Source organism: Lethenteron reissneri, chromosome 1 (assembly GCF_015708825.2).
Source record: "Lethenteron reissneri isolate LAM-NWPU_2019-01 chromosome 1, ASM1570882v1, whole genome shotgun sequence".
NCBI lineage: Eukaryota > Metazoa > Chordata > Hyperoartia > Petromyzontiformes > Petromyzontidae > Lethenteron > Lethenteron reissneri.
In genome coordinates this window covers 3166154-3190388 of record NC_083779.1, presented here as the reverse complement: position 1 = coordinate 3190388, position 24235 = coordinate 3166154, and the positions used below count along the sequence as shown (strand labels likewise).

At 49.3% G+C, this 24235-nt stretch overlaps 1 protein-coding gene across 2 annotated transcripts in view; it reads left to right on the top strand.

The window, feature by feature from the left end:
• Positions 1 to 8871: 8871 nt before the first annotated feature.
• Positions 8872 to 24235, top strand: part of LOC133344637 (protein unc-45 homolog B-like) — a 31374-nt gene continuing 16010 nt past the window's right edge. The window contains exons 1-9 of one of the 2 annotated variants that reach the window (XM_061554783.1): positions 8872 to 9100; positions 11086 to 11247; positions 12825 to 12861; positions 14900 to 15075; positions 16855 to 16944; positions 17441 to 17608; positions 19119 to 19284; positions 20859 to 21029; positions 22216 to 22387. In XM_061554783.1, the coding sequence (XP_061410767.1) occupies positions 11086 to 11247; positions 12825 to 12861; positions 14900 to 15075; positions 16855 to 16944; positions 17441 to 17608; positions 19119 to 19284; positions 20859 to 21029; positions 22216 to 22387 (1142 nt within the window). In that variant the 5' untranslated portion in view covers positions 8872 to 9100. Of the gene's footprint in view, positions 9120 to 11085; positions 11248 to 12824; positions 12862 to 14899; positions 15076 to 16854; positions 16945 to 17440; positions 17609 to 19118; positions 19285 to 20858; positions 21030 to 22215; positions 22388 to 24235 lie in introns of both variants that reach the window. The other variant, XM_061554700.1, reaches the window with a different exon arrangement.

The window sequence follows — 24235 nt, the reverse complement described above, 5'->3', positions numbered from 1 at the left end:
GAGGGGGCTGGGGGGACAAGGGGAGGGGGCCGGGGGGACGAGGAGGGGGGCTGGGGGGACGAGGGGAGGGGCTGGGGGGACGAGTGGGGGGACGAGGGGGCTGGGGGGACGAGGGGAGGGGGCTGGGGGGACGAGGGGAGGGGCTGGGGGGACGAGTGGGGGGGGGGGAGGGGGCTGGGGGGACGAGGGGAGGGGGCTGGGGGGACGAGGGGAGGGGGCTGGGGGGGGAGGGGGCTGGGGGGCTGGGGGAACGAGGGGAGGGGCTGGGGGGACGAGGGGAGGGGGCTGGGGGGGGGAGGGGGCTGGGGGGACGAGGGGAGGGGGCTGGGGGGACGAGGGGAGGGGCTGGGGGGACGAGTGGGGGGGGGCTGGGGGGACGAGGGGAGGGGGCTGGGGGGGGGAGGGGGCTGGGGGGACGAGGGGAGGGGGCTGGGGGGACGAGGGGAGGGGGCTGGGGGGACGAGTGGGGGGGGGCTGGGGGGGACGAGTGGGGGGGGGGGCTGGGGGACGAGGGGAGGGGTCTGGGGGGACAATGGGAGGGGGGGCTGGGGGGACGAGTGGGGGGGGGCTGGGGGGACGAGTGGGGGGGGGGCTGGGGGGACGAGGGGAGGGGGCTGGGGGGACAATGGGAGGGGGGGCTGGGGGGACGAGTGGGGGGGGGGGCTGGGGGGACGAGTGGGGGGGGGCTGGGGGGACGAGGGGAGGGGGCTGGGGGGACGAGGGGAGTGGACGGGACGAGTGGGGGGGGGCTGGGGGGACGAGGGGGGGGCTGGGGGGACGAGGGGAGTGGACGGGGGGACGAGTAGGGGGGGGCTGGGGGGACGAGTGGGGGGGGGCTGGGGGGACGAGTGGGGGGGGGCTGGGGGGACGAGTGGGGGGGGCTGGGGGGACGAGTGGGGGGGGCTGGGGGGACGAATAGGGGGGGGCTGGGGGGACGAATAGGGGGGGGCTGGGGGGACGAGTGGGGGGGGGCTGGGGGGACGAATGGGGAGGGGCTGGGGGGACGAGGGGGGGGGGGCATGGGGGACGAGGGGAGGGGGCTGGGGGGACGAGGGGAGGGGGCTGAGGGGGGAGGGGCTGGGGGGACGAGGGGAGGGGGCTGGGGGGACGAGGGGAGGGGGCTGGGGGGACGAGTGGGGAGGGGCTGGGGGAACGAGTGGGGGGGGGCTGGGGGGACGAGTGGGGAGGGGCTGTGGGGACGAGGGGAGGGGCTGGGGGGACGAGGGGGGGGGCTGGGGGGACGAGGGGGGGGCTGGGGGGACGAGTGGGGAGGGGCTGTGGGGACGAGGGGAGGGGCTGGGGGGATGAGAGGGGGGGGGGTTCGAGGTGGGTGGTTGTCTGGGCCCGGAGTGTGTTTGTAACCTTCTAAAAGAACTCCGCGTTGTTAGTCTCACTCGCGTCTGGGTCGACGATGTCGCCTTTGGTGAGGATTTATTTTATTTTTCTACCCACGTGACTTTACCGAAAGAACCAAAGAGTATTGCTTCCTGCAGTCACGAAAGCTTCAAATCAAGATTGCCGATGGACTGTGTTGAGATTGTGGGCCGGTTGTTAAAGGGTGTGCGTGTGTGTCAGATCAGAGGGTTTCCCTCTAGACGCATGTTAAATATACAGGAGGTTGCGTCTGAATAGGTGCTGTCAGGTCAGAGGGTTTCCCTCTAGACGTGTGCTGTTGTATTCGATGGAGGGTGTCTGGAGTGCTAGTGTCAGGTCAGAGGGTTTAGAGGCCGTCCACAAATGACGTCACGTGATTTTGGACGATGCTTTACCGCCCCCCTCGTCACACGGCGTCACAAAAAGTCAGACCCCCCCCCCTCAAAGATGACGTCATAAAGCTCTGCCCCCTCCCCCCCCCAAAAAATAAAACATGCTTCAAATCGCTCTAAGCTATTGCCGTTGTAGTGCGTATTTAACGTGGCGCTGCACTCTGATGTTGTAGGAGAAAACATTTATTAAAAAGTCTATTTAATTAAGCAGAACGTGTTGTCTATATTTATTTAAAGTTGCGCATTTTGATGTGACGTCACGTTTCTCAATCCCCCCTGCCCCCCCCTCGTAACACATCGTCACACCGATGTCTGACCCCCCCCCCCTCCAGGTGTGTGACGTCATGGGAGAGAGAGTTTCCGTGGTAAGAGGTTATACTGGTAGGAACCTCCTGGTTACACCAGCCCACAGGGGATTATTGTGTCCGTCCGTCGTGCAGGGAGGGGCTGGGTGGGGAGGGGAGGGTGGGGCTGGGTGGGGAGGGAGGGGCTGGGTGGGGAGGGTGGGGCTGGGTGGGGAGGGGAGGGTGGGGCTGGGTGGGGGGTGGGGCTGGGTGGGGAGGGGCTGGTCACCCCGTGGTGCCCTTATAAAACTCAACGTTTAACCTACTCACGCCGGCTTGTGCCCGCCCTCACAGTCGGGCATATTAGCGGAATACACCACGCCGCCGTTGACCCTGGCCATTGACCGAGCAACCCAACGTTCCTACCAGCTCCCTCCGCAGGAATGTGTTTTTACCCTGGAGAAATCCGATGAGCCATGAAGCTCTTTTTCACAGATGCCAGTAGGGGCGGGTCAGAATGTTACAACAAAAATACGAACACACGTTAGGAGTAAAGTCACTGCAACACAAGCAATCATCAATGATGATTGCTTGTGTTGCAGTTGAAACGTCGTGAGAATTTTATTATTTTATATTTTTCTTATTTCCCTTCTACGTGACTTTACCGAAAGAACCAAGAGTATGTTTTTTATCTTAGCAGGTGAAGTCCATTAAGCTATTAGCTTATTTTTCAGAAGCGGCCTGGCCATAAATGATAACTCAACGAGGTGGTTTATAATATGGATATTTATAACAGCCAAATCATCTAAATATAGTAGTGCCAGCTACCCACGAGACGCATGCCATTGTATGTCTTGGAGGGAGTGTGCCGGAATTCATTGCGTCATTGCCCTACGATGACGCAGGTGCCATCAATCACTCACCTGTTTCAAAATGTGCACGGCTTAAACAAAACATGTAGATTTTAACAGGGCGTGGTGGCACATGCCTCTGATTTATAATTTGTGGAGGCAAGGGTGGCGCTGTTATATTCCAGACCTTGAGACTTCTGGTAGGAGGTGACATGCCCCACTGAAAGTTCAGAGAGGAAAACAGAACACGTGCCATCTTAGTTGGAGCGTAGTTTACAATTAATATAAATGGCTATGCACGTGCGATGCCTAATGTTCTTCTTGTTGTTCGTCCATCAAAGTTGATGATGACCATGGCACGTTTGTCATTTTGTTGGGTTTTTATGAGTGCGCAGATGGCTGAAGAGGCCAATCCGAGCCCGGAATTCTCTGTGGCACACTGGACAGGTCAGGGTGGATGTAGAGCTCTGAGGTGCAGCCACACGTCCTTCCTTGGTAGATTTGCGCTGCTGCCTCTTCAAGATAGCACAGGAGCTTCTCCTCCTCTCACAGAGGACTGCACCATCCTGTACTTTTCTTCTCCAGGCAGGTCGGTCCTGTGTTAGAGACAAAGCAAACCCCCCCCCGCCTCCAAATATAAAATTCAAACACCGTCAATGAGTCGTAGACCACCAAACCAGATGTAGATCTCTCAGCGCCAGGGAAGAGACGTTGCCACCGATGATGACTCTGGCAGCTGACGTCAGAGGTGCATGAACACATTCCTGCGGAGGGAGCTGGTAGGAACGTTGGGTTGCTCGATCAATGGCCAGGGTCAACGGCGGCGTGGTGTATTCCGCAAATATGCCCGACTGTGAAGGCGGGCACAAGCCGGCGTGAGTAGGTTAAACGTTGAGTTGTATAAGGGCACTACGTGGTGACCAGCCCCTCCCCACCCAGCCCCTCCCCACCCTCCCCACCCAGCCCCTCCCCACCCTCCCCTCCCCAATCAGCCCCTCCCTTCCCACCCAGCCCCTCCCTGCATGACGGACGAACGGACACAATAATCCCCTGTGGGCTGGTGGAACCAGAAGGTTCCAACCAGTATATTTAGTCCGTGTGGGAGGCTACGGCATACGATGATTCATAATATAGGTTTTTGGGTTAAATCGCGTTATTTATAAATGTGTCACAACCCTCGATCATCCGACACGACCAATCGGTAAAAAATGTGTGACGTTGACAAAAGACAAATAGTTCACTACTTTAGCCCACCGGTGTGTTGAAGAGTGGATGCACAACATTTACAATTTGAGGAGTACGACGTTTCGCTGGAAATTACATCCAGCATCTTCGGGCAAAATGTTGCTATAGCCTTGGTCGAGAATCAAACTCGGGTGGACAGATTTCATGGTGCAGCGCATTAACCGCTGCGCGACCGTTTTATATATTATCATTATATATTATCGCATCGGTATGATTTTACGATACGATGTATAACAGCGCAGTCGTTACTTGACACTTTCCCCCAAGTTTTACTCAGCAGATTGGTGAGCTGCGTAGACGTGGGTGTATAGAATCTCTGCGCACAGCGCCGGATGAAGCTAGTATCATGGTGTTATAAAGGGGCCCTAAATAAATATTAAAATACATACATTTTTTACTTGCATAATAAAGTAATTGTATTTTTTCATTTGCTATACAGCCAGATAATAGACAAATCGCTAACCTTAAACACCAAGTCGTTCATAAAAGTTGAAGGCAGTATAGTACTATAGTAATAGAGCAAGTGCAGAACCACTGAACCGGAATTGATAGCTTGAAAGCATTTAGCGCGGGGCCCTTGAAAGTGCGGGGACCCGTAGCATATGTAGCTACTTTTGCTACTAGGATAATCCGGCACTGATTGTACAGAACAACAATTGGTTTCGTTTGTATTACCTTCTGTGGCCTGGAACGTAGACCCCCGTGCAGCCTATAACACCTGTTTTTTTTATCAATGATTATCGCCCCAGCCATTATCCAGGCTCAACATCCGTTGAGCTTTCTTAGGTGTGACAAGAGCAGTCCCATTGCGTGTGATTTGAGAACGTTAGACATCACTTCTGATGCCAAACGGGAATACTACTGGGAGAAAGTAACATTTAAATACAACGCTGAATATGGTCATGAGCCACACTGCTCAATGCGATCCTGACCTAACAAGGCCACGTGTTTACACGGTGGAAATTTTAAGTTAACAGCACACGTGCAGAAAAAAAAAGTGCGGAACGGCCAGCGAAACGTATCGTATGATTCCAAAGCCACTCTCACATATGCCTGCAATTAAACTAGACAGCCTGTATATAAAAAAACATACCCCCTTTGATGTCTACACACCAAGAGGATTCTGATATAATCACACACATTCAGTGGTAATGTTTCGAATAAAGATGGAGCTTCTGCCCAGCACACAATAAATATTTAAAGACGTGTGCTGTTGTACCTCGGCAGATATTAAATTGGCACGAACATTTCGATTTAAAGCTTTCGTGACTGCAGGGATTCATCTTCTTGGTTCTTTCGGTAAAGTCACGTAGAAAGGAAGTAATAAAATAATAAATATAAAACATAATAAAATTATGTCATAAAATAATAAAAATAAAACATAATAAAATTGTGTTTTATTTTTATTATTTTATTACTTCCCTTCTACGTGACTTTACCGAAAGAACCAAGAAGTTGGCACGAACTGTTTTGAATTGGCATATTTTTGTTGCTTAGGGACAAAAATAGTTATTATACACACGGCTCAATGCATGTATCTTGAGTGTTCCATTTGGTTTTAATCAATTCATGAATACATCGTTAAATGCTTAATACACTTAAACACCACGGGGTTTGGGGGCCCTCGCATTGTAAGCGCTAAGGGGTCTGGGGGGCTCTAGTGGTTAGCTCACGTTTTAAACACCAAGGAGTTTGGGGAGCCCTCACATTCTAGATTTGAAGCTTTCGTGACTGCAAGGATTCATACTCTTAGTTCTTTCGGTAAAGTCACGTAGGTAAAAAAATGAAATTAAAATTAATAAAATGTATTAAAATATTTTATTTTTATTAATTATAATTTCATTTTTTTTACCTACATGACTTTACCGAAAGAACTAAGAGTATGGCCCTCACATTGTAAGCGCTAATGGGTCTGGGGGGCCCTAGTGGTTAGCTCACGTTTTAAACGCTAAGGAGTTTGGGGGGCCCTCCCATTGTAAGTGCTAAGGGGTCTGGGGGGCTCTAGTGGTGAGCTCACGTTTTAAACACCAAGGAGTTTGGGGGGCCCTCACATTGTAAGCGCTAAGGGGTCTGGGGGGCACTAGTGGTCAGCTCACGCTGTAAACACCCAGGGGCCTCGTGGTCAGCTTGCCCTGTGCGCACTCAGGGCCCTTGCGTTCAACTTGTGTTTAACTTCTTTCGCGCCGTACGTAGCCAAGCGTGCTAATCGGATGTGCGGGGGGAAGAACAACACACTAAACACAAACATCAATTCGAGAGAAATTAGTTTTCAATCTGGATTTAAAAGTGCATAGCTCGGAAGGAAGACATTAACTCCTTGCAACGTTCTCGTTATCACGTAGAATGGAAATAATAAAATAATAAAACATAATAAAATTATTCTCACGACGTTTCGGCCACAACGCAAGCAGCCGTCCTCAGGTCTGTCGGGGAGACGCTTAAATATACGCTCCAAGGGTGGTGTTGTTTCATTCAGAAGCTGTCTCCCCGACAGACCTGGTCTTCACCTGAGGACGGCTGCTTGCGTTGTGGCCGAAACGTCGTGAGAATTATTTTATTGTGTTTTATTTTTATTATTTTATTATTTCCCTTCTACGTGACTTTACCGAAAGAACCAAGAAGATGTTCTCGTTATCGTTACTAGTTCAGCACCACCGGTTGTGTGTTGGAGAGTAACGTTTCGTCGGTACTAATTACACCAACAGCCAGAGAGTTGTAGAGACAAAATTATCCTGTGTCGGTCTTAAATAGAGCTGGGTATGAATGTGATGTCAGTTTAATATCTAGTGGGAGCTTTCACGACCAATATCATCCATAATAGAGGGTGTTTTTAAAATCGTTTATATTAAGTTCACTTGCTTGCTTGCTTGCGCGCTTACGACCGTGCAAATCTTTCGGTCGTTTTTTAACCCACTTCCCGTGATCCAATCGAGCTGACATTTTACACACAGACTCGTTGTGCGTGACAATTTATTTTCGTGAAATTTTTTTTCCATAACTTTACACTTTTTAGGAAAAAAAAAATGTATTATATATTAATTACCAATTGCTTAATGGTGGCAGGCAATCATCTGACCCATAGGTGGCAGCCATCTCAAGCCAGAGGACGAGAGGACTCTAGCCGCCACGCATATAAAGGATTTATAGTGAAAAACTTTGTTTTTACGGGTTAATTTTTTTGGGTTACATCGCGTAAATATATGTGTCGTTAAACCAGCCACCACCCGACACAGCCAACTAGTAAGGTTTGTCACGTAAACAGAAGGTGCCAATTAGTTACTAGTACAGCACACCGGTTGTGTGTTGAAGAGCAAATCCACTAGATTTGAAGCTTTCGTGACTGCAAGGATTCATACTCCTTAGGTTCTTTCGGTAAAGTCACGTAGGTAAAAAATGAAATTAAAATTAATAAAAATACAACGACGTTTCGGAGGCAACACAAGTCTCCGTCATCAGGTGGGACCGTCACAGCCAGATTTGCTGCATCAAGTGACTTTACCGAAAGAACTAAGAGTAGCAAATCCACTACAACTTTACAATCTTGATTCGGACGTTTCGCCAGTAATTACAACCGGCACCATCAGGCGACAGCCATATCTGGATTTTACTCTCCAACACACTACCGGTGTTGCTGTACTAAGTGACAAATGGACACGTTCCGTTTACGTGAGAAACCCATTACTAACTGGCTGTGTCGGGTGGTGGAAGGTTGAACGACACCACATTTATATATTTACACGATCTAACTCTCCCCCCCTCCTGTATTATCGATGAATGTCATGCGATGGGAACTTGAGTTTAGACAAATGACCGCGGTGCCTTATATGGGAGTGGGTGTTAGGGGTGGGTGGTGAGTGGGGTGGGTGGGTGCGGTGGTGGTGGGTGGGGTGGGTGTTAGGGATGGGTGGGTGGTGGTGGTGGGGGGGAGTGGTGGTGTTGGTGGGGGGGGAGTGGTGGTGTTGGTGGGGGGGGGAGTGGTGGAGGGGGTGGGGGAGTGGTGGGGGGGGTGGGGGAGTGGTGGTGGTGGGGGAGTGGTGGTGTTGGTGGGGGGAGTGGTGGTGGTGGTGGGGGGAGTGGTGGGGGGGAGTGGTGTTGGTGGGGGGAGTGGTGGGGGGGGGGGAGTGGTGGTGGTGGGGGGGAGTGGTGGTGTTGGTGGTGGGGGTGGTGGGGGGAAGTGGTGGTGTTGGTGGGGGGTAGTGGTGGTGTTGGTGGGGGGTGGGTGGGGTGGTGGGGGTGGGGGGGGGGGAGTGGTGGGGGGGAGTGGTGAGGGGGAGTGGTGGTGTTGGTGGTGGGGGGCGGTGGTGTTGGTGGGGGGGGTGGTGGGGGGGGGAGTGGTGGGGGGTGGGGGGGGAGTGGTGGGGGGGAGTGGTGGTGGGGGTGGGGAGGGAGTGGTGGGGGGAAGTGGTGGTGTTGGTGGGGAGTGGTGGTGGCGGGGGGAGTGGTGGTGGTGGTGGGGGGGGAGTGGTGGGGGGAAGTGGTGGTGTTGGTGGGGGGAGTGGTGGTGGGGGGGAGTGGTGGTGGGGGGGAGTGGTGGTGTTGGTGGGGGGGAGTGGTGGTGGGGGGAGTGGTGGTGGTGGTGGGGGGTGAGTGGGGTGGGAGTGGTGGTGGTGGTGGGGGGGAGTGGTGGTGTTGGTGGGGGGGAGTGGTGGTGGGGGGGAGTGGTGGTGTTGGTGGGAGGAGTGGTGGGAGTAGTGGTGGGGGAGGCGATCTTAGGGCACGCGGAGTCTCACGTCTCGAGACCCGGGGGCGGAAACGGCTCGGATCGTGACGCGGCTGACATCACTGGCAGGGCCTACTGCTGCTACTGCTGCTGCTGCTACTCTCATTGTTTCATCAACACAATTCACTCGACGACGATCGAATTAAAGTCTTCGTCTTCGATTCGCGACGCTCGGCCTACAAAAGCGTGGCTCCGACACATCCATTTAGCCTCGGTCCTACAACAATAACAAGTGTTTGTAGCACTGTACACGGTACTGTACGCCACACCTATTTACCGTACGAAAGCGCAAATACTGCGTCGTAATTGTGAATTTGTTTGAAATATTATGTTTAAATGTGCGTTATTCCTACGTGATTGTAATGTTTTGTAGTTTTGGTAGTGATCGTGTTAACCGCTAGTAACGATAGACTATTGGAGATCGTCACGTGTGCTGCATTTACTGCAACTAATTCAGTAATCGCTGTCGTGTTTTAAATAATGATATTATTGAGATATATGTTGTAACGTACGTGCAACATTATTATGTATTACAATATCGTCTCCTGCAGACTGTGTAGTGTAATATCAGGTACAAGCGCAGCCCTGCAATTGCTTATTTACGCCACTTTTTAGATTTGAAGCTTTCGTGACTGCAAGGATTCATACTCTTAGGGTTTTTTTCGGTAAAGTCACGTAGGTAAAAATAATAGAAATAATATAAATAAAACCATATATTTAAAATAAAATAAAAATAATAGAAATAGAACAATAAATTAAAAATAAATAATAAAAATTATAGGAATTAAATAATACATTTATTTATATTATTTTTATTAATAATAGAAATAAAATAATACATTTATTTCGATTATTATTTCTATTATTTTTATTATTGATTTTTATTTTTACCTACGTGATTTTACCGAAAAAAACCTAAGTATTTACGCCACTGTCAGAGGAAATGTGGCTTGGCCAAACGCCTTGGTAGAGGTGGGAATAGCCACACTTTACCTTCACCACACTTTCCCATGATCACTGTTACACATTGCTTTTATGGCTTTATTTGGGTGATTTCGACAACGTTTTTTGGTTTGGCCATGTTTGTGTTTGTTGTAGTACGGAGTTAGAATGATGGCTTTAATCTAAGTTGTCTTGTGATTGTTGTTGTTGTTTGACTTGCATCCCACTGGGATTTTTGCACACAGCGTTGGTGTACGGTGTTTTTTCTGCAATATTTTGCTGTCTTTTCTTGGATTTTCTGCTTGCACAGAGTCACATAGTCACTTTAAGATGTTTTCTTGATCATGTTTTTTGTTTGTTGCGGTTGCACTCGATTCAAGAGCCGAATGGCTCACAGGGCTATACCTAATAAATGAAACTGAAACTGAAATGAAACCTGCCGATCGGCCCGCTTGTCTGTGGTGATCCCATTTATACTTCAGGGTGGACAGAAGCAGCAGTTTGTGGGTAACCACCACAAGCTGTTACTACAGGCCATATTTTTCTCTTCGCATTTACATTGAAGTGGTGAATTATGGTGAAACAAACCGCAACAGGCGAGGGGGGACCTTCATCCAGCAAGGGTTGGCCATATTATCGTTCGTGCTGCAAAGATGTTGAGATTTCATTGCACACAAAGTGCTTGCCGCAAATGAACCACAATAACATAAACCATTACGCAAACTCCAGTCATCCTCGCAGCGGCGTTTGGCTAACCATCGAACAAAGACGGTCACTGCATCCCGTGCTTTCAGATACGCTTCTGCGCCTGTCAGAAACGTGCTTCCGATGTTAGGAATCCACTGAGCTTCGTGCTTTTAAATCTAGATTGAAAACTCGTCTCGTTAGAAATGCATTTTTGTGTTTAGTTTGTTGTGGCTTTCCCGGCAACTCCGATTAGCACGGTTGGCTACGTCCGGCGCGAAATAAGTTTGACGTATCATCATGGGACCTCCTTTGCCAGTACCAAAATATACTAATAGGGTTTTCCCCCTTTTTTTCCCTTTTTTCTGGCAACAAAACTGACACCTTTTGCAAGGCATCATGCTTACATTAACCACAATACTTGCAGTCAAATGCAAACAATTATCAGAGTATTGTTTTTTTTTGCATTTGACTGCAAGTATTGTGGTTAATGTAAGCATGATGCCTTGCAAAAGGTGTTAGTTTTGTTGCCAGAAAAAAAGGGGAAAACCCTATTAGTAAGTTTGACGTACTTTCACGTTTGATCGTTTCAGATGGAGAACGCCACTGGACTTAAAGACGAAGGGAACAAATGCTTCAACGCAGGCGACTACGCGAACGCTCTGGTGTACTACACGAAAGCCATCGCGTGCACAGAGGACAAGCGAGACCTGGCAGTCCTGTACAAGAACAGGGCGGCTTGCTACCTGAAGCAGGTGAGTGAGCGAGCGTCTGTGCTTGAAAGGCTTCCCACTCCATTTAAAACAAGTTATTTGGTGTTGCTGCTGCCACTGGCAGCGGTGCGCAAGTGTAGTAGGTTCAAAGAGACTTGGACGACGTAGTCGGAGGCACACTTATTTATTAAACGTTCCACTATATACAGGCCAAGGTATACGACACTCGAAGGGATATCGGCCCCTTCACCCGTCTAACAGGGAGATCCCACAATCTCTATCTCGGCTAGCCTACTCCCAGGTCCTCCACTACGGAGCTAGGGGAGGCTAGCTGATCCAGCTCTGGTCAAGCTGGGATTACGGCACCCTTAGTCACCAGACCGGCTCTTACAAGAGCATCGGCTCTGGGCTCTCGGGGCCACGCCACTGGCTTGCCCTGGTCGGTCCTTAGAAGAACGGAGATCCAGGGGAGTCCCAGGGCCTATCTAGCCGGTCTTCCTTGTTCGCTGGTTTAAGCTAAACACTGAACCCCGAGCCCACCGGCTCACCGCCTTATATAGCAACTCCCCCCACGAGGGGTGGGGTCGTGGGGGATCACAGCGCCGTTTCAGCCCCCCAGGCTAAACGATGCGGACGTGGATGTAAGCATCCTTCCGCGTGCGGGCATAACCACCCCTGGTGTGTTTGTTCGCCCTCCCGTAACACCTCTACACAAGCACAATTAACTAAAATAAAAAATCAACACTTGCGTGAATAACGCTGCTTAAAAAATATATATATATAAAGGTGACGTTTTGGGCAATTGTGTCTTCTTCATAGCACATAAAGCAGCGGTGGTGTGCAGCGTATGGGTCACGTCTTAATTTAATATTACCCACGACTTCACTTGATGCGACCCGTGACTTAGTGCGACCCGCGACGTGGCTATTTATGAATGGCTCCGTCTTGTAAAAAGAGCAATGTCATTTTACAAATGTAGCTCACGTAGGTCCGTCATTCAGAGGGCTGAACAGATGACAGTGTGTGAGGATGCCAGATCTGGACAAGGTGGCAGGTGTGGGGTAGCACAGTCCGCCTACACTGCAAGCTTCTCCAATGTTCTCTGGCTCGAGTAGGGTCTGGCATTGTCGTGTTGGAGGAGGAGGGCTTGTGCCATCTGACAATCGTTTACAAAGTGCCTTGGATAAATACAGAATATTTTATATATGTTTAATTTTTAAAAATTACAATCGGCATTACCTTGTATCCCTCTTGTTACAGGATCAATGGCGACATTGATTGTGAACAGCATTGAATGATATTCATAATTGAAGTAATTTTTTTTTGGTTAGGCCATGTAATATGTGTCGTGATCCAAGCTCCACCTGATAGCTGTACACATTACATTGTCACGGGTACAAACGTTTAAACACCCCAACCTATTATTCTTTCAGCTCGCCAGTCAGTTGAAGAGCAATTCTCACAACCAAATATAGCTATGGTCAGATCATTACATGGCCAAACCCAAAAATCGATTACGAATCGTAACTGTCTACGGAAACCCAAGCGTTGGATTGAATATAATATGTCCAAAAGATATTGATGCAACATTTCCTTTCCCCTCTCTCTTCCGAACCCAGGAGGATTACACACGAGCTGTGGAAGATGCTTCTAAAGGTGACGTCCCATCCATCATTCCATAACCAAAGCTACTGCACTTAACGATAATGCCGACAGAGTGTGCGCGCGCTTATGTTTATGTATGTTCAACTTCTTTCGCACAGTACGTAGCCAACCCTTAGTAATCGGAGGCGCGGGTGAGACTGTATCGGTGTGTTTAGTTTCGTGTGTTTGTGCCTGTGCGAGTGCTTTCAGTGCGGATGGTCGTGTCGCAATGCAAGAGCGTGCTTGCGTGCGTGGACTTGCTTGGTCTTTTGTTATGCCGCTAGATGCTTGCTTTGGCACTGTAGCGTGGTCTGTTTGGAGGAGTGAAAAAGTGTCCTGTCCAGAGCTGGACTATGCTGCTAGAGTGCATGTCTGAGGAAAGGTCAACAATAAAATAATGTCCTTTATGGGGTTAAACCACACAGCGTCTGCATGTGGGAGGAATCCAGAGTGCTGTTTTCACCACCAGTGAGAGAATAATGTTCAAAGTTTAATACCAGTGGCTTCACAAACCCATTTGCTGTGCTGCCTTTTGTTGGCTGCCTCACCATACAAGCAGGTTTGACGAATCTACGTTCCGCCAACCCTTGCCTCCAAGGCGATGGAATATTTCTAGGCTTGTGCCTCAACTCCTAGCTCCAATGTTTTAGCACGAGGTCCTTCACCTTGCGGCTCTTGGAGTGGCTTGTAGAGAGATATCGCTCGCCAACAAGATAAAGATTAGTCGGTTGAACACGTAGGCTTTCGCGACCAATATCATCCATAATAGAGGTTTTTGGGTTAGATCGTGTGTAAATATATAAATGTGTCGTTAAAACACGCCACTACCCGACACAGCCAACTCGTAAGGGTTGTCGCGTAAACAGAACGTGGCCAATTCGTCACTAGTACAGCACACCGGTGTGTTGGAGAGCCCAGCCACAACATTTACAAACGGTGTACGAGGTTTCGGCAGTAATTACTGGCGAAACGTCGTACTCTGTTTGGATTGAGAAGGGACTGCGCCAAGCTCGCCATATACAGGGCGATGAAGGTGGCCCTGGAGGGGAAACATCCGGCCAGCAGCCTGGGCATCTTCCGCGCTCTGGTCGGAGCCAGGGTGTGTAGGCCGGAGTTCCGCCATGCGCGGCTGACCCACGCCGTGCCGGCCTTCAAGGAGCAGTGGGTGATGGAGGAGGCCGTGTGCTCGGTGGCAGATGACGGGGAGCTCTGCATGCTGATATGAGCTACCCGTCGGAGGCCGTTGGACTGCGAGAAGGGCTGCGTGCAGATGCCGCACTTGTCGTAGTTAAACAAAAATGAAAAAAAGAGAGAGAGCGAGGGAGAGCGGGGGGGGGGGGGTACATAAAGCAAAGATTTAAAAAAACAAAAAGAACGAAATGATGAACGAAGCAAAGTGCCGACTACACCGAGCATCTTCTTGTTTCCACTGATGGTAAAAAAGAGAAGAGACTGACAGTGCGAGACTTTTCAGGCCTTGCTGCTTCAATAGAATCTGTCTTTGTGGAATGTTTGGACAGTGGCGCCATCTGTCGTCTGGAGCAATAGTCACAAGTGGAGGGTATTGCTACAAAATGGGACCTTTTTTGCCAGTTTCAAAGTATGAAAAAATAGGAATAGGTTGTTTACCCTTTCTGGCAATAAAACAAGGTGTGGGAAGATGTTCATGCATATATTATCAGAGCATGTTTGTTTGCATGTTCACCACAAGTACGTGTGGTTAATGCGAACTTGATTTCTAAGGTTTCTATTTGATGTTTTAACAACTTAACACCTGTTTTATTTCCGGTTTTAGTTTTTTTCACCCAACCTCTGGCCTGCGAAGAAGGGCTATTGTGCAAAACGTCGTGATTTAGTTATTTTTGATTTTATTTTCACCAACGCGACTTTACCGAAAGAACCAAAGAGTAAAGTCCTTGGGACTTTGAAGTGACGACAGTGCACATCCTTTTACATCTTCATTCATGTCCCTGTGACGTCACGATCGTCAACGTGCCATGACGTCAATGTCTCTTAATGGCTTCGATTGACACGCACGCTCTCTTCGCAGCTGTTGAAGACAACGAGAGCGATGTGAAAGCCCTCTATCGGCGTTGCCAGGCTTACGAGAAGATGGGCAGGTTGGACCAGGCATTCAGAGATGCCCAGAGGTGTTCGTCCATCGAACCGCAAAACAAGGCGTTTGTGGAAACCTTGAGAAAACTGAGCATTCAGATGCAGGAAAAGGTGCGTGTCTGTGGATGTTTGTCTTGTGGGGTGCAGGTAGTGTAGTCTAGTGGTTAGCACGCCTGCGCTATGTGCCCGGTGACCCGAGTTCGATTCCCGCTCATGGCCAATACCAGTGACGATTATTATAACCGGTCCTGGGCCTCCCCTAGGTCAACTCGGCCTCAAATGAGTACCTGGTGCGGTGTGGAAACATCGCCACTGGGGAGACAAAGGCGGTCGGGCGTGGTGCTGGCCACCCCCACCCCCTCGTGTGCCGTTCCGGCATTCATAGGTTCATGCTAACAGCACTTGGCCCCCAACAGTCTGTTAAGGCTATACGGGGGAGCTTTCTTTGTCTAACATACTGCAGACCTTTCATCGATCCACTGCTGGATGAGGGCGTGCCTACACGACTGGTCATGGGGGTTAATCGACCACACTTTACCACCGTGGAGGGTTGGTGAAGGTGGGCAGTGTAGGGCACCTGGAGCATTCTGCAATCCAGCAATGGATTTCAGCAAGTAATAATATTTTGGAATATTTTGATAGCAAAGTGGGTTTTGTGCACTGCGCCGTGACTTAGAGGGGTATCTGAACCGGCCCTGAGCTTCCCCTTCACCAACACGCACTGGTTAAAGAACCCTCCAACTCTGGTTAAAGAACCCTCAACGACCAGGATGGCATTTCGGCACCCCGGTTTTGACTAAGGGGCCATCGATTTGGTGATTTGGCAAGATAGCATTGTGTTATTTAGAGCACTTGACTTTTGAGTCTCGGAGGTCCACTCATGCCACCATTCTACCAGATTTAATACAATTCGTACGTAGTGGGAAGTTAACTGTGGAAAGCCTATGAATGAGCTGTATTTTTCATGGGAATGTGGAATTTCCATACACTGGCTGAAGGCCACAGACATAGTGAGTGCTGGCTCTGCTCATTTTAAGTAAAGTAACAATCTAGATTTGAAGCTTTCGTGACTGCAGGAATCCATGCTCTTTGGTTCTTTCGGTGAAGTCACGTCGGTCATCAGATGGAAAAGCTTTCCCACCTGATGACGGGCGCTTGTGTTGTGCCCGAAACGTCGTGATTTATTTTATTTCATACCTACTTGACTTTACTGAAAGAACCAAAGAGTTTATAGTACAGTAACACTTTGGGCTATTGCTGCTATGATTACCAAAATCACCCTAGAATATGCCTAGCCTCATCGGATCTCGTAATGCTAAGAAGGTTTGAGCCTGGATGGTGTTTGGATTGGGGACTACCAGGTATAACACAGGTGTTAGGAGGCTGCTGCAGAGCTACGTCATGGGCACGTATAGTCCAGTGCGGCAGAATCTATTGTTTTACTCTGCTTTGGTACAATGTTTACACCTGCCCAACTTGCCCAACCCGCACTGACGAGCATGGTGAACCGTTGCCATTAAACCCCATGAGCCCCACACATCATGGGGGGGGGGGAGACCCTTATCCAGCAGAATATTGAGTAAAGGTCTGTGTGTGTACATGCACATTTTCTTGGTTCTTTCAGTAAAGTCACGTAGAAGGGAAGTAATAAAATAATAAAAATAAAACATAATAAAATAGTGAGAATTATTTTATTATGTTTTACTTGTATTATTTTATTACTTCTCTTCTACGTGACTTTACCGAAAGAGCCAAGAAGATGAATCCCTGCAGTCACGAAAGCTTTAAATCGAAAAATACATGCACGTTGTTTTTTTTTATGACGGCACAACTGCCCCGTGCCTCTGGGATTTTCCCCTCCCTTGACCGGACGTTGGTTTTCTCTGTCAGCTGAAGGTAAACCTCTCCACGGAGAGCAAAGTCGAACAGATGTTCAAGATATTGTTCGACGAAAACATTCCCGATGGCGACAAGGAAAAGGTACGCTTGCTCCCGTGCGCACGTTCGGGCCTCTCCGCTTGCAGGCGGGGCTCAAGGTTCGAGCTCAACGGCCTCCCCTGGGTTAATGCATCGCGTGCAGTCTCCAAAATATACTGATAGGGTTTTTCCCCTTTTTTCTGGCAACAAAAACACCTTTTGCAAGGAATCATGCTTACATTAACCACAATACTTGCAGTCAAATGCTAACAAAAAACAATACTCTGATAATTTATGCATTGTCTTTGAAACTGATTGGTCCACACCAGAGACAGCTTTCTTTAGAGCCTAGTCTCATATGGTGTTCGACCAGATGACGCCAAAAGGCGCACAGTTCAAAGACAATGCACTACCAGAGTAATGAGAGCTCGGTGGTGAGCAGCTACATCATGGGACGTGACTTTTATTCCTCGTTTTGGCGTTCTGCGTTGCCCACCCAGTGAGGGCGGGTCGCGTATGGCACGGTCTTTTAAACGCGTCTGCTCCGTCGTTACCCCAGGCGGCTCAGAACATGGTGATCCTCGCTCGGGATGCCGCTGGCGCCGATAGCATCTTCCAGAGCGACGGGGTGCGGCAACTGCAGCGCCTCATCGGCACCGACAAGCCCAGTATGGTCCTCGCGGTCATGCGCACGCTGGTGGGGCTGTGCACTGCGCACGAAGCCAGGGTAAGTGACGTGTGCGGGGACCGGTGGCGCAGTGGTTAGCGCACCGTGTGCGCGAGTGGTGCCACAGTGGTTAGCGCACCGTGTGTGTGAGTGGGGAGTGTTGGCGCAGTGGTTAGCACACTGTGTGTGTAAGTGGGGAGCGGTGCCGCAGTGGTTAGCGCCCCGTGTGTGTGAGTGGGGAGTGGTGCCGCAGTGGTTAGCGCACTGTGTGTGTGAGCGGGGAGTGGTGCCGCAGTGGTTAGCGCACCGTGTGTGTGAGTGGTGCCGCAGTGGTACGCGCACTGTGTGTGTGAGCGGTGGCGCAGTGGTTAACGCACCGTGTGTGTGAGTGGGGAGTGTTGCCGCAGTGGTTAGCGCACCGTGTGTGTGAGTGGGGAGTGGTGCCGCAGTGGTTAGCGCACTGTGTGTGTGTGTGAGTGGTGCCGCAGTGGTTAGCGCACCGTGTGTGTGAGTGGGGAGTGGTGCCGCAGTGGTTAGCGCACTGTGTATGTGAGTGGGGAGTGTTGGCGCAGTACTCTTTGGTTTTTCGGTAAAGTCCCGTAGGTAAAAAATAAAAATGTAATCACGACGTTTGCTGTGACGGTTCCACCCGAAGACGGAAGCTTGTGTTGCCTCCGAAACGTCGTGATTTAATTTATTTTAATTTTTTACCTACGTGACTCTACCAAAAAAACCAAAGAGTATATGTATCCTTGCAGACACGAAAACTTCAAATCTAGAATGTTGGCGCAGTGTTTAGCGCACTGTGTGTGTGAGCGGGGAGTGTTGGCACAGTGTTTAGAGCACCGTATGTGAGTGGGGAGCTGGAGTTAGTCCTGCGATGATAGATTGTTTCCGCACCTCCGATTAGCACAGTTGGCTGCGTACAGTGCAAAAGAAGTTATACATATGGGCAATTACTTACAGACAGACGTTATGACAGAGAGGCAGACAAGCGAGGCAGCATGGTCAGAAGACAGACACACAGGCAGACAAGGCAGACTGGGGGATGCGAAAAGAGACGTGCAGACAGGCAAATGTGACGGTGCCCAGCTTTAGCCTGTTCACTGCTTTGTTGCAGAGCTTCGAATCTGACAGGCAGCCCCAGTTATTACTGCCGGTGTATTAACTGCGTAACACGCGCTGGCTACTTTAGAGTAGATGTGTGCCAGCGTCATGGTCCAAGAATGTCAAATTAGAAACAAATATATCTGCAAATTGCTCATTTGGGATTACACGTAGCTTATCAAGGGCACTCAATAAAAAAACTAATAGTTATGGTTGAAGATCGGTAGGTAATTTATCTAATGCTGCAGTCATGGCCAAAATATTAAATTATGCTCCAGCGAGAAGCGTGCGTGTTGTGTGTGTCCAGGCCAGCGACCTGGAAAATATTTCTTGCACCCTGCACGCCGCATCCAGTTTACCTCTTTACTGTAACTTTGGCTTTTAAGCGCCCGTCACTTACTCCCGTCTGCCAGAGACCTACGAAATTACGAGTGGTAAATGAACGTTGCGTGTCCTCTTTCAGGCGACCGCCATCCTGCGAGCGATCGGCATGGAGACCCTGTGCAGGGTGATGGCCAGCGACGATGAGGGCATCTCCATCGCCACCTGCAAGGTGGTGCAGGCTGTGTGGGAGTCCATTGTGGAAAGCCTACCCAAGGATCATGACAAGCCGCAGTCGCTTCTGCTGGGTAACGGTCGTTCCCCCGCGTCAATATGTGAACATGTGTGAACATACGTGTAGGGAGCGGTAGTCTAGTGGTTCGCGCGCTGCGCTACGAACCCGGCGTCCTGAGTTCGCTTTCCCGCTCACGGCCAACACCAGTGACGATAATCTGAACCGGTCCTAGGCCATTCCTAGGTCAACTCCGCCTCAAATGAGTACCTGGTGCGGTGTGTAAACATCGCCGCTGCGGAGACAAAGGCGGTCGGGCGTGGTGTTGGCCACCAACCCCCTCGTGTGCCGTGTCGGCCTTCATAGGTGCTCGCTAACAGCACTTGTCCCTGCAGTCTGTCAAGGCTATATGGGGGATCTTTGCATTTGTGGGGAGTGCAGCGGTTTGTGAGCCACGCTGCGAACCCAGCAACCCGAGTTCGATCTCCGCTCACGGCCAACACCAGTGGCAATTATTTAAACCAGTCCTGGGCCTCCCTTAGGTCGAGTCAGCCTCAAATAAGTACCTGGTGTGGTGTGTAATCATTGCCATTATTGAGACAAACTGGTGCTGGTGTGAAGCTGGCCACCCATCCCCTCCTATCACGTGCTGGCCTTCATAGGCGCTCGCTAACAACCCTTGCTCCAACAGTCTGAGGGATATTCATATTCTTAGGTTTATTCGGTAAAGTCACGTAGGTAAAAAATTTAAATTTAAATTACCTCCGTGACTTTACCGAAAAAACCTAAGAATATGAATCCTTGCAGTCACGAAAGCTTCAAATCTAGAAGTTTGAGGGATCTTTGTTTTTGTAGGTTCACACATGCGTACAGTGGAATAGCGGTCTCGTTGTGGTTGGCGTGCTGCGCTCACAACCCGGCGGCCTGAATCCGATATTCCGGCCATGGCTTAAAATCGGTGACCGAATATCTGAACCGGGGCACGTGGAGGCATTTAACCTGGCAGCGATTTGATGTGGACAGGTTTCCCTCGCTTCATCCGGGTTCGGTTTGTGCTATTTTGCGCATGTATACGGCTCGCCTATTTTTACCCGAAAAAATTTCTACGTCACGCGGTTGAAATTCACTCGCATGCGGCTATGCGCTCGGATATGAAACTGCATCGTGTTTGCGCTAATCGGCAGGCAGCCGTCTTCCCCGTGCGATGTCGCTTTGTGCACCCTTTGTGTTTGGAACGCATCTACTACCGCGTAGAGCAGGGGCGGTGAACATTTTTTCTTCCAAGGGCCATTTGGATATTTATAACATCATTCGCGGGCCATACAAAATTATCAACTTAAAAGTTTGGCCGTTATATTTGGTAAAACATTTAATTAACTCACTCCTAATGTCATGGCTGGAACTGCTTCTCTTTGGTGAGGCGTGTGATGTTAGCTGGTGTTGATGATGTTCCTACTCGCAACTGCTTTTCTAGGTTTGCTCCTAGATTGATTGAATTTCGAGTCCCGCCTGCGGTTGCCTTGGCAGGGGCAAATCAAATGATTTTGCGGGCCTCATACGGCCCGCCCCTGACGTAGAGCGAGGGGGAAACTTGTACTCTCTTTGTGTGTAACATCATGCCAAGTGAAGTGGTTGACTTGTTGTTTGCAGATAGCAACAGTGACCTGAAGGGAATGGTTGTGCGTTTGGTGGAGATGTTGGTGGACAAAGGCGTGTCTGGATTTGGGAGGGACAACGCTTTGAATATTCTCATCAAGATCATTCCTCGCAAGTCACTGAAAAACCCGGACAATTCGGTCTCACTCAAGTTCATTGACTACGGTGAGTGCCGTTCGATTTTATAGTTGTTCAAATGTTACTTTTATCTTGTTGTTATACAGGTAGGAACCTCCTGGTTACACCAGCCCACAGGGGATTATTGTGTATGTCCGTCCATCGTGCAGGGAGGGGCTGGGTGGGGAGGGAGGGGAGGGTGGGGAGGGGTTGGGTGGGGAGGGTGGGGCTGGGTGGGGAGGGGAGGGTGGGGAGGGGCTGGGTGGGGAGTGTGGGTGGGGGGGGGCTGGGTGGGGAGGGTGGGGAGGGGCTGGGTGGGGGGTGGGAGGGGTGGGGCTGGGTTGGGAGGGGCTGGTCACCCCGTGGTGCCCTTATAAAACTCAACGTTTAACCTACTCACGCCGGCTTGTGCCCGCCCTCACAGTGGGGCATATTTGCGGAATACACCACGCCGCCGTTGACCCTGGCCATTGACCGAGCAACCCAACGTTCCTACCAGCTCCCTCCGCAGGAATGTGTTTATGACCATAATGATCATTGAGGTATTTATTTATTTGCACACCCAGGGATGCGTCACTGAGTCCTTTGGCTCTCTTTCAGGAGGATCCTGCATTGGGATATTTGACCACTTTCATTCATGGGTGATTGTCATGTGCCAGTAAATTTAAGAAATCTTTGAAACTCCCAACTCTTCTCGGTGGCTAGGAGATGTTAACTACCTCGCCTGGTATACAGGAGGTCGTGAGATCGATCCCGACTCTGATGCCTGTATATGGCTGCAGTGCACAAAGCACTGCGCCCAATACTCCCCCATATGTAGCTGTAGTAACAAGAGGGCAGTGCCTTCAAATCCATTGTACTCTACTGCTTTGATCCCTCGTGGATGCTTCGCACCTTCACCAACCTGCATTGATGAGTGCGGTGATAATCTGGTCAAACGGCACATCCAGCAGTAGAAAGGGCTGTTAACTATACTCTTTGGTTCTTTCGGTAAAGTCACGTAGGTATACAAATAAGATAAAATAAATCAAGACGTTTCGGGCGCAACACAAGCATTCCGTCATCAGGTGGGAAAGCATGGCCTGTTGCTGATGCAGACTGTTTTAAAGGTTTTAAATGGATCCACTTCATAATCGCCATCAAATTTCCACACGACAGTGGGGGTCACACACACACACACACACGCAAAAAAAAGTTTAACCGACGCGGCGTTGCTTCGCCTTTGGCCCTGTAGGGATGAAGCACGTGCTCAAAGTGGCTGGGATTGTCGCGGAGTCGCCGGGCGGTCTCGCCGCGACGGAGAACACGTGCATGACAGCGGCGGTGCTTCTCAACAAGCTGTACGAGGACCTGAGGGGCGACGCGGAGCGGGAGAACTATGAGAAGATTTGCGCCGAGTATGTCACGTAAGTATCCCCTCCGCGTCTCTCTTTTTCGATTGAAAGCTTTCGTGACTGCAGGGATTCATCTTCTTGATTCCTTCGGTAAAGTCACCACGTAGAAGGGAAATAATAAAAGAATAAAAATAAAACATAATAAAATAATTCTCACGACGTTTCGGCCACAACGCAAGCAGACGTCCTCAGGTGAAGAACAGGCGCTCTTCCCCCCTCCAACCCAGCTTAAATATACGCTCCAAGCCTGGGGTGTTTCATTCAGACTCTGTCTTCCCGACAGACCTGTTCTTCACCTGAGGACGGCTGCTTGCGTTGTGGCCGAAACGTCGTGAGAATTATTTTATTATGTTTTATTTTTATTCTTTTATTATTTCCCTTCTACGTGACTTTACCGAAAGAACCAAGAAGATGTCTCTCTTTTTGTTTAGTTCGAGCAGCTTGAGAAACTAACCCGGGAGACTCCGCCGAATGTGTATTCTTCTTTGCAAGAGCAAACTGGCGCTTGTAATCTGCCGATTGAAGAGGCGGGGGGGGGGGGGCGATGACTGATACATGTCGAAAAAGAGCTTCGTAGCTCGTCGGATTCTTCCGAGACGAAGAAAAATTCTGAAGTATTAAAACCAAAACATTCTCGTTCTGTATACTTAGTCCCAATTGAGTACTTTACACGATGGGCCTCATCTTGTGAAGTACTTCAGGGGGATATTTAACGCCTGCTGTAAGTTTGCAGATGAGCAGTGCTCGTTTGAGCAGGCAATCAATTGCACTTTAATTGAAAAAAAAATGTTCTATGAAATTGTTTTTTCCTTTAACTGTTTTGTAAAGATGGAAACGCTTGTTTTTTAGATTTTCCTTAATAGTCTGGGTTGTAATTGTATTCATGTGTAGTTTTATTTTATGTTAGGGTTGTAAAGAAACTTTTGATGACTCGCCGTGCAATTGTGGCTTTCACATTAACATTTATGAATGAAGACTTCTCGTATTATACATTTAGAAGTGTCCAGTTGACCTTTCTTAAACTTTAAAAGTGTTTTCAATTTGCTGCACTTACAAGGTGCAGTCTTCAACTGTAATAAGTCAGTAGTAGGGTTTTACCCTTTAAACTGGTACAAAACTGACACCTTTATACAAGGCATCATGTTTGCAATAACCACAACACAAGCAGTCAAAATGCAAACAAAAAGAAACAACGCTGATGATGATAGTGATATGCACTGTCCTTGAAGTTGATTGGTCCACACCCGAGAGACAGCTTTCCTTAGAGCCTTGTCTCCATTGGTGTTGGACCAGATGACACCAAAAGGCGTACAACTCAAAAACAGCGCACTATCAGAGTATTGAGAGCTTATTGAGAGGTTATTGCAAACATGATGCCTTGTATAAAGGTGTCAGTTTTGTACCAGTTTAAAGGGTAAAAACCTACTACTATATTTTGCCACTGGTAAAGGAGGTCTCATAGTGTAATAAGTCAGTCAGTCTCTCTGCCTGCTGTCTCTACTGAGTAAACATTGTATGTGTAAATGTACAGCGGGTCTGTGAATCCGCTGCTTGATGCAGGCTGTGGGGGTTATTTGACCTCGCCATGTTGGTCGAGGCCGGTTTAAAACTCACAAACACAAATAAATTAGAAGCACATACTCTTAGTTCTTCCGGTAAAGTCACGTAGGTAAAAAATGAAATTAAAATTAATAAAAATAAAACCATAAAATCACGACGTTTCGTTGTGATAAAAACAATTTTATTGTTTTATTTTTATTAATTTTAATTTCATTTTCTACCTACGTGACTTTACCGAAAGAACTAAGAGTATGAATCCTTGTGGTCACGAAAGCTTCAAATCTAGAATTAGAAGCACGG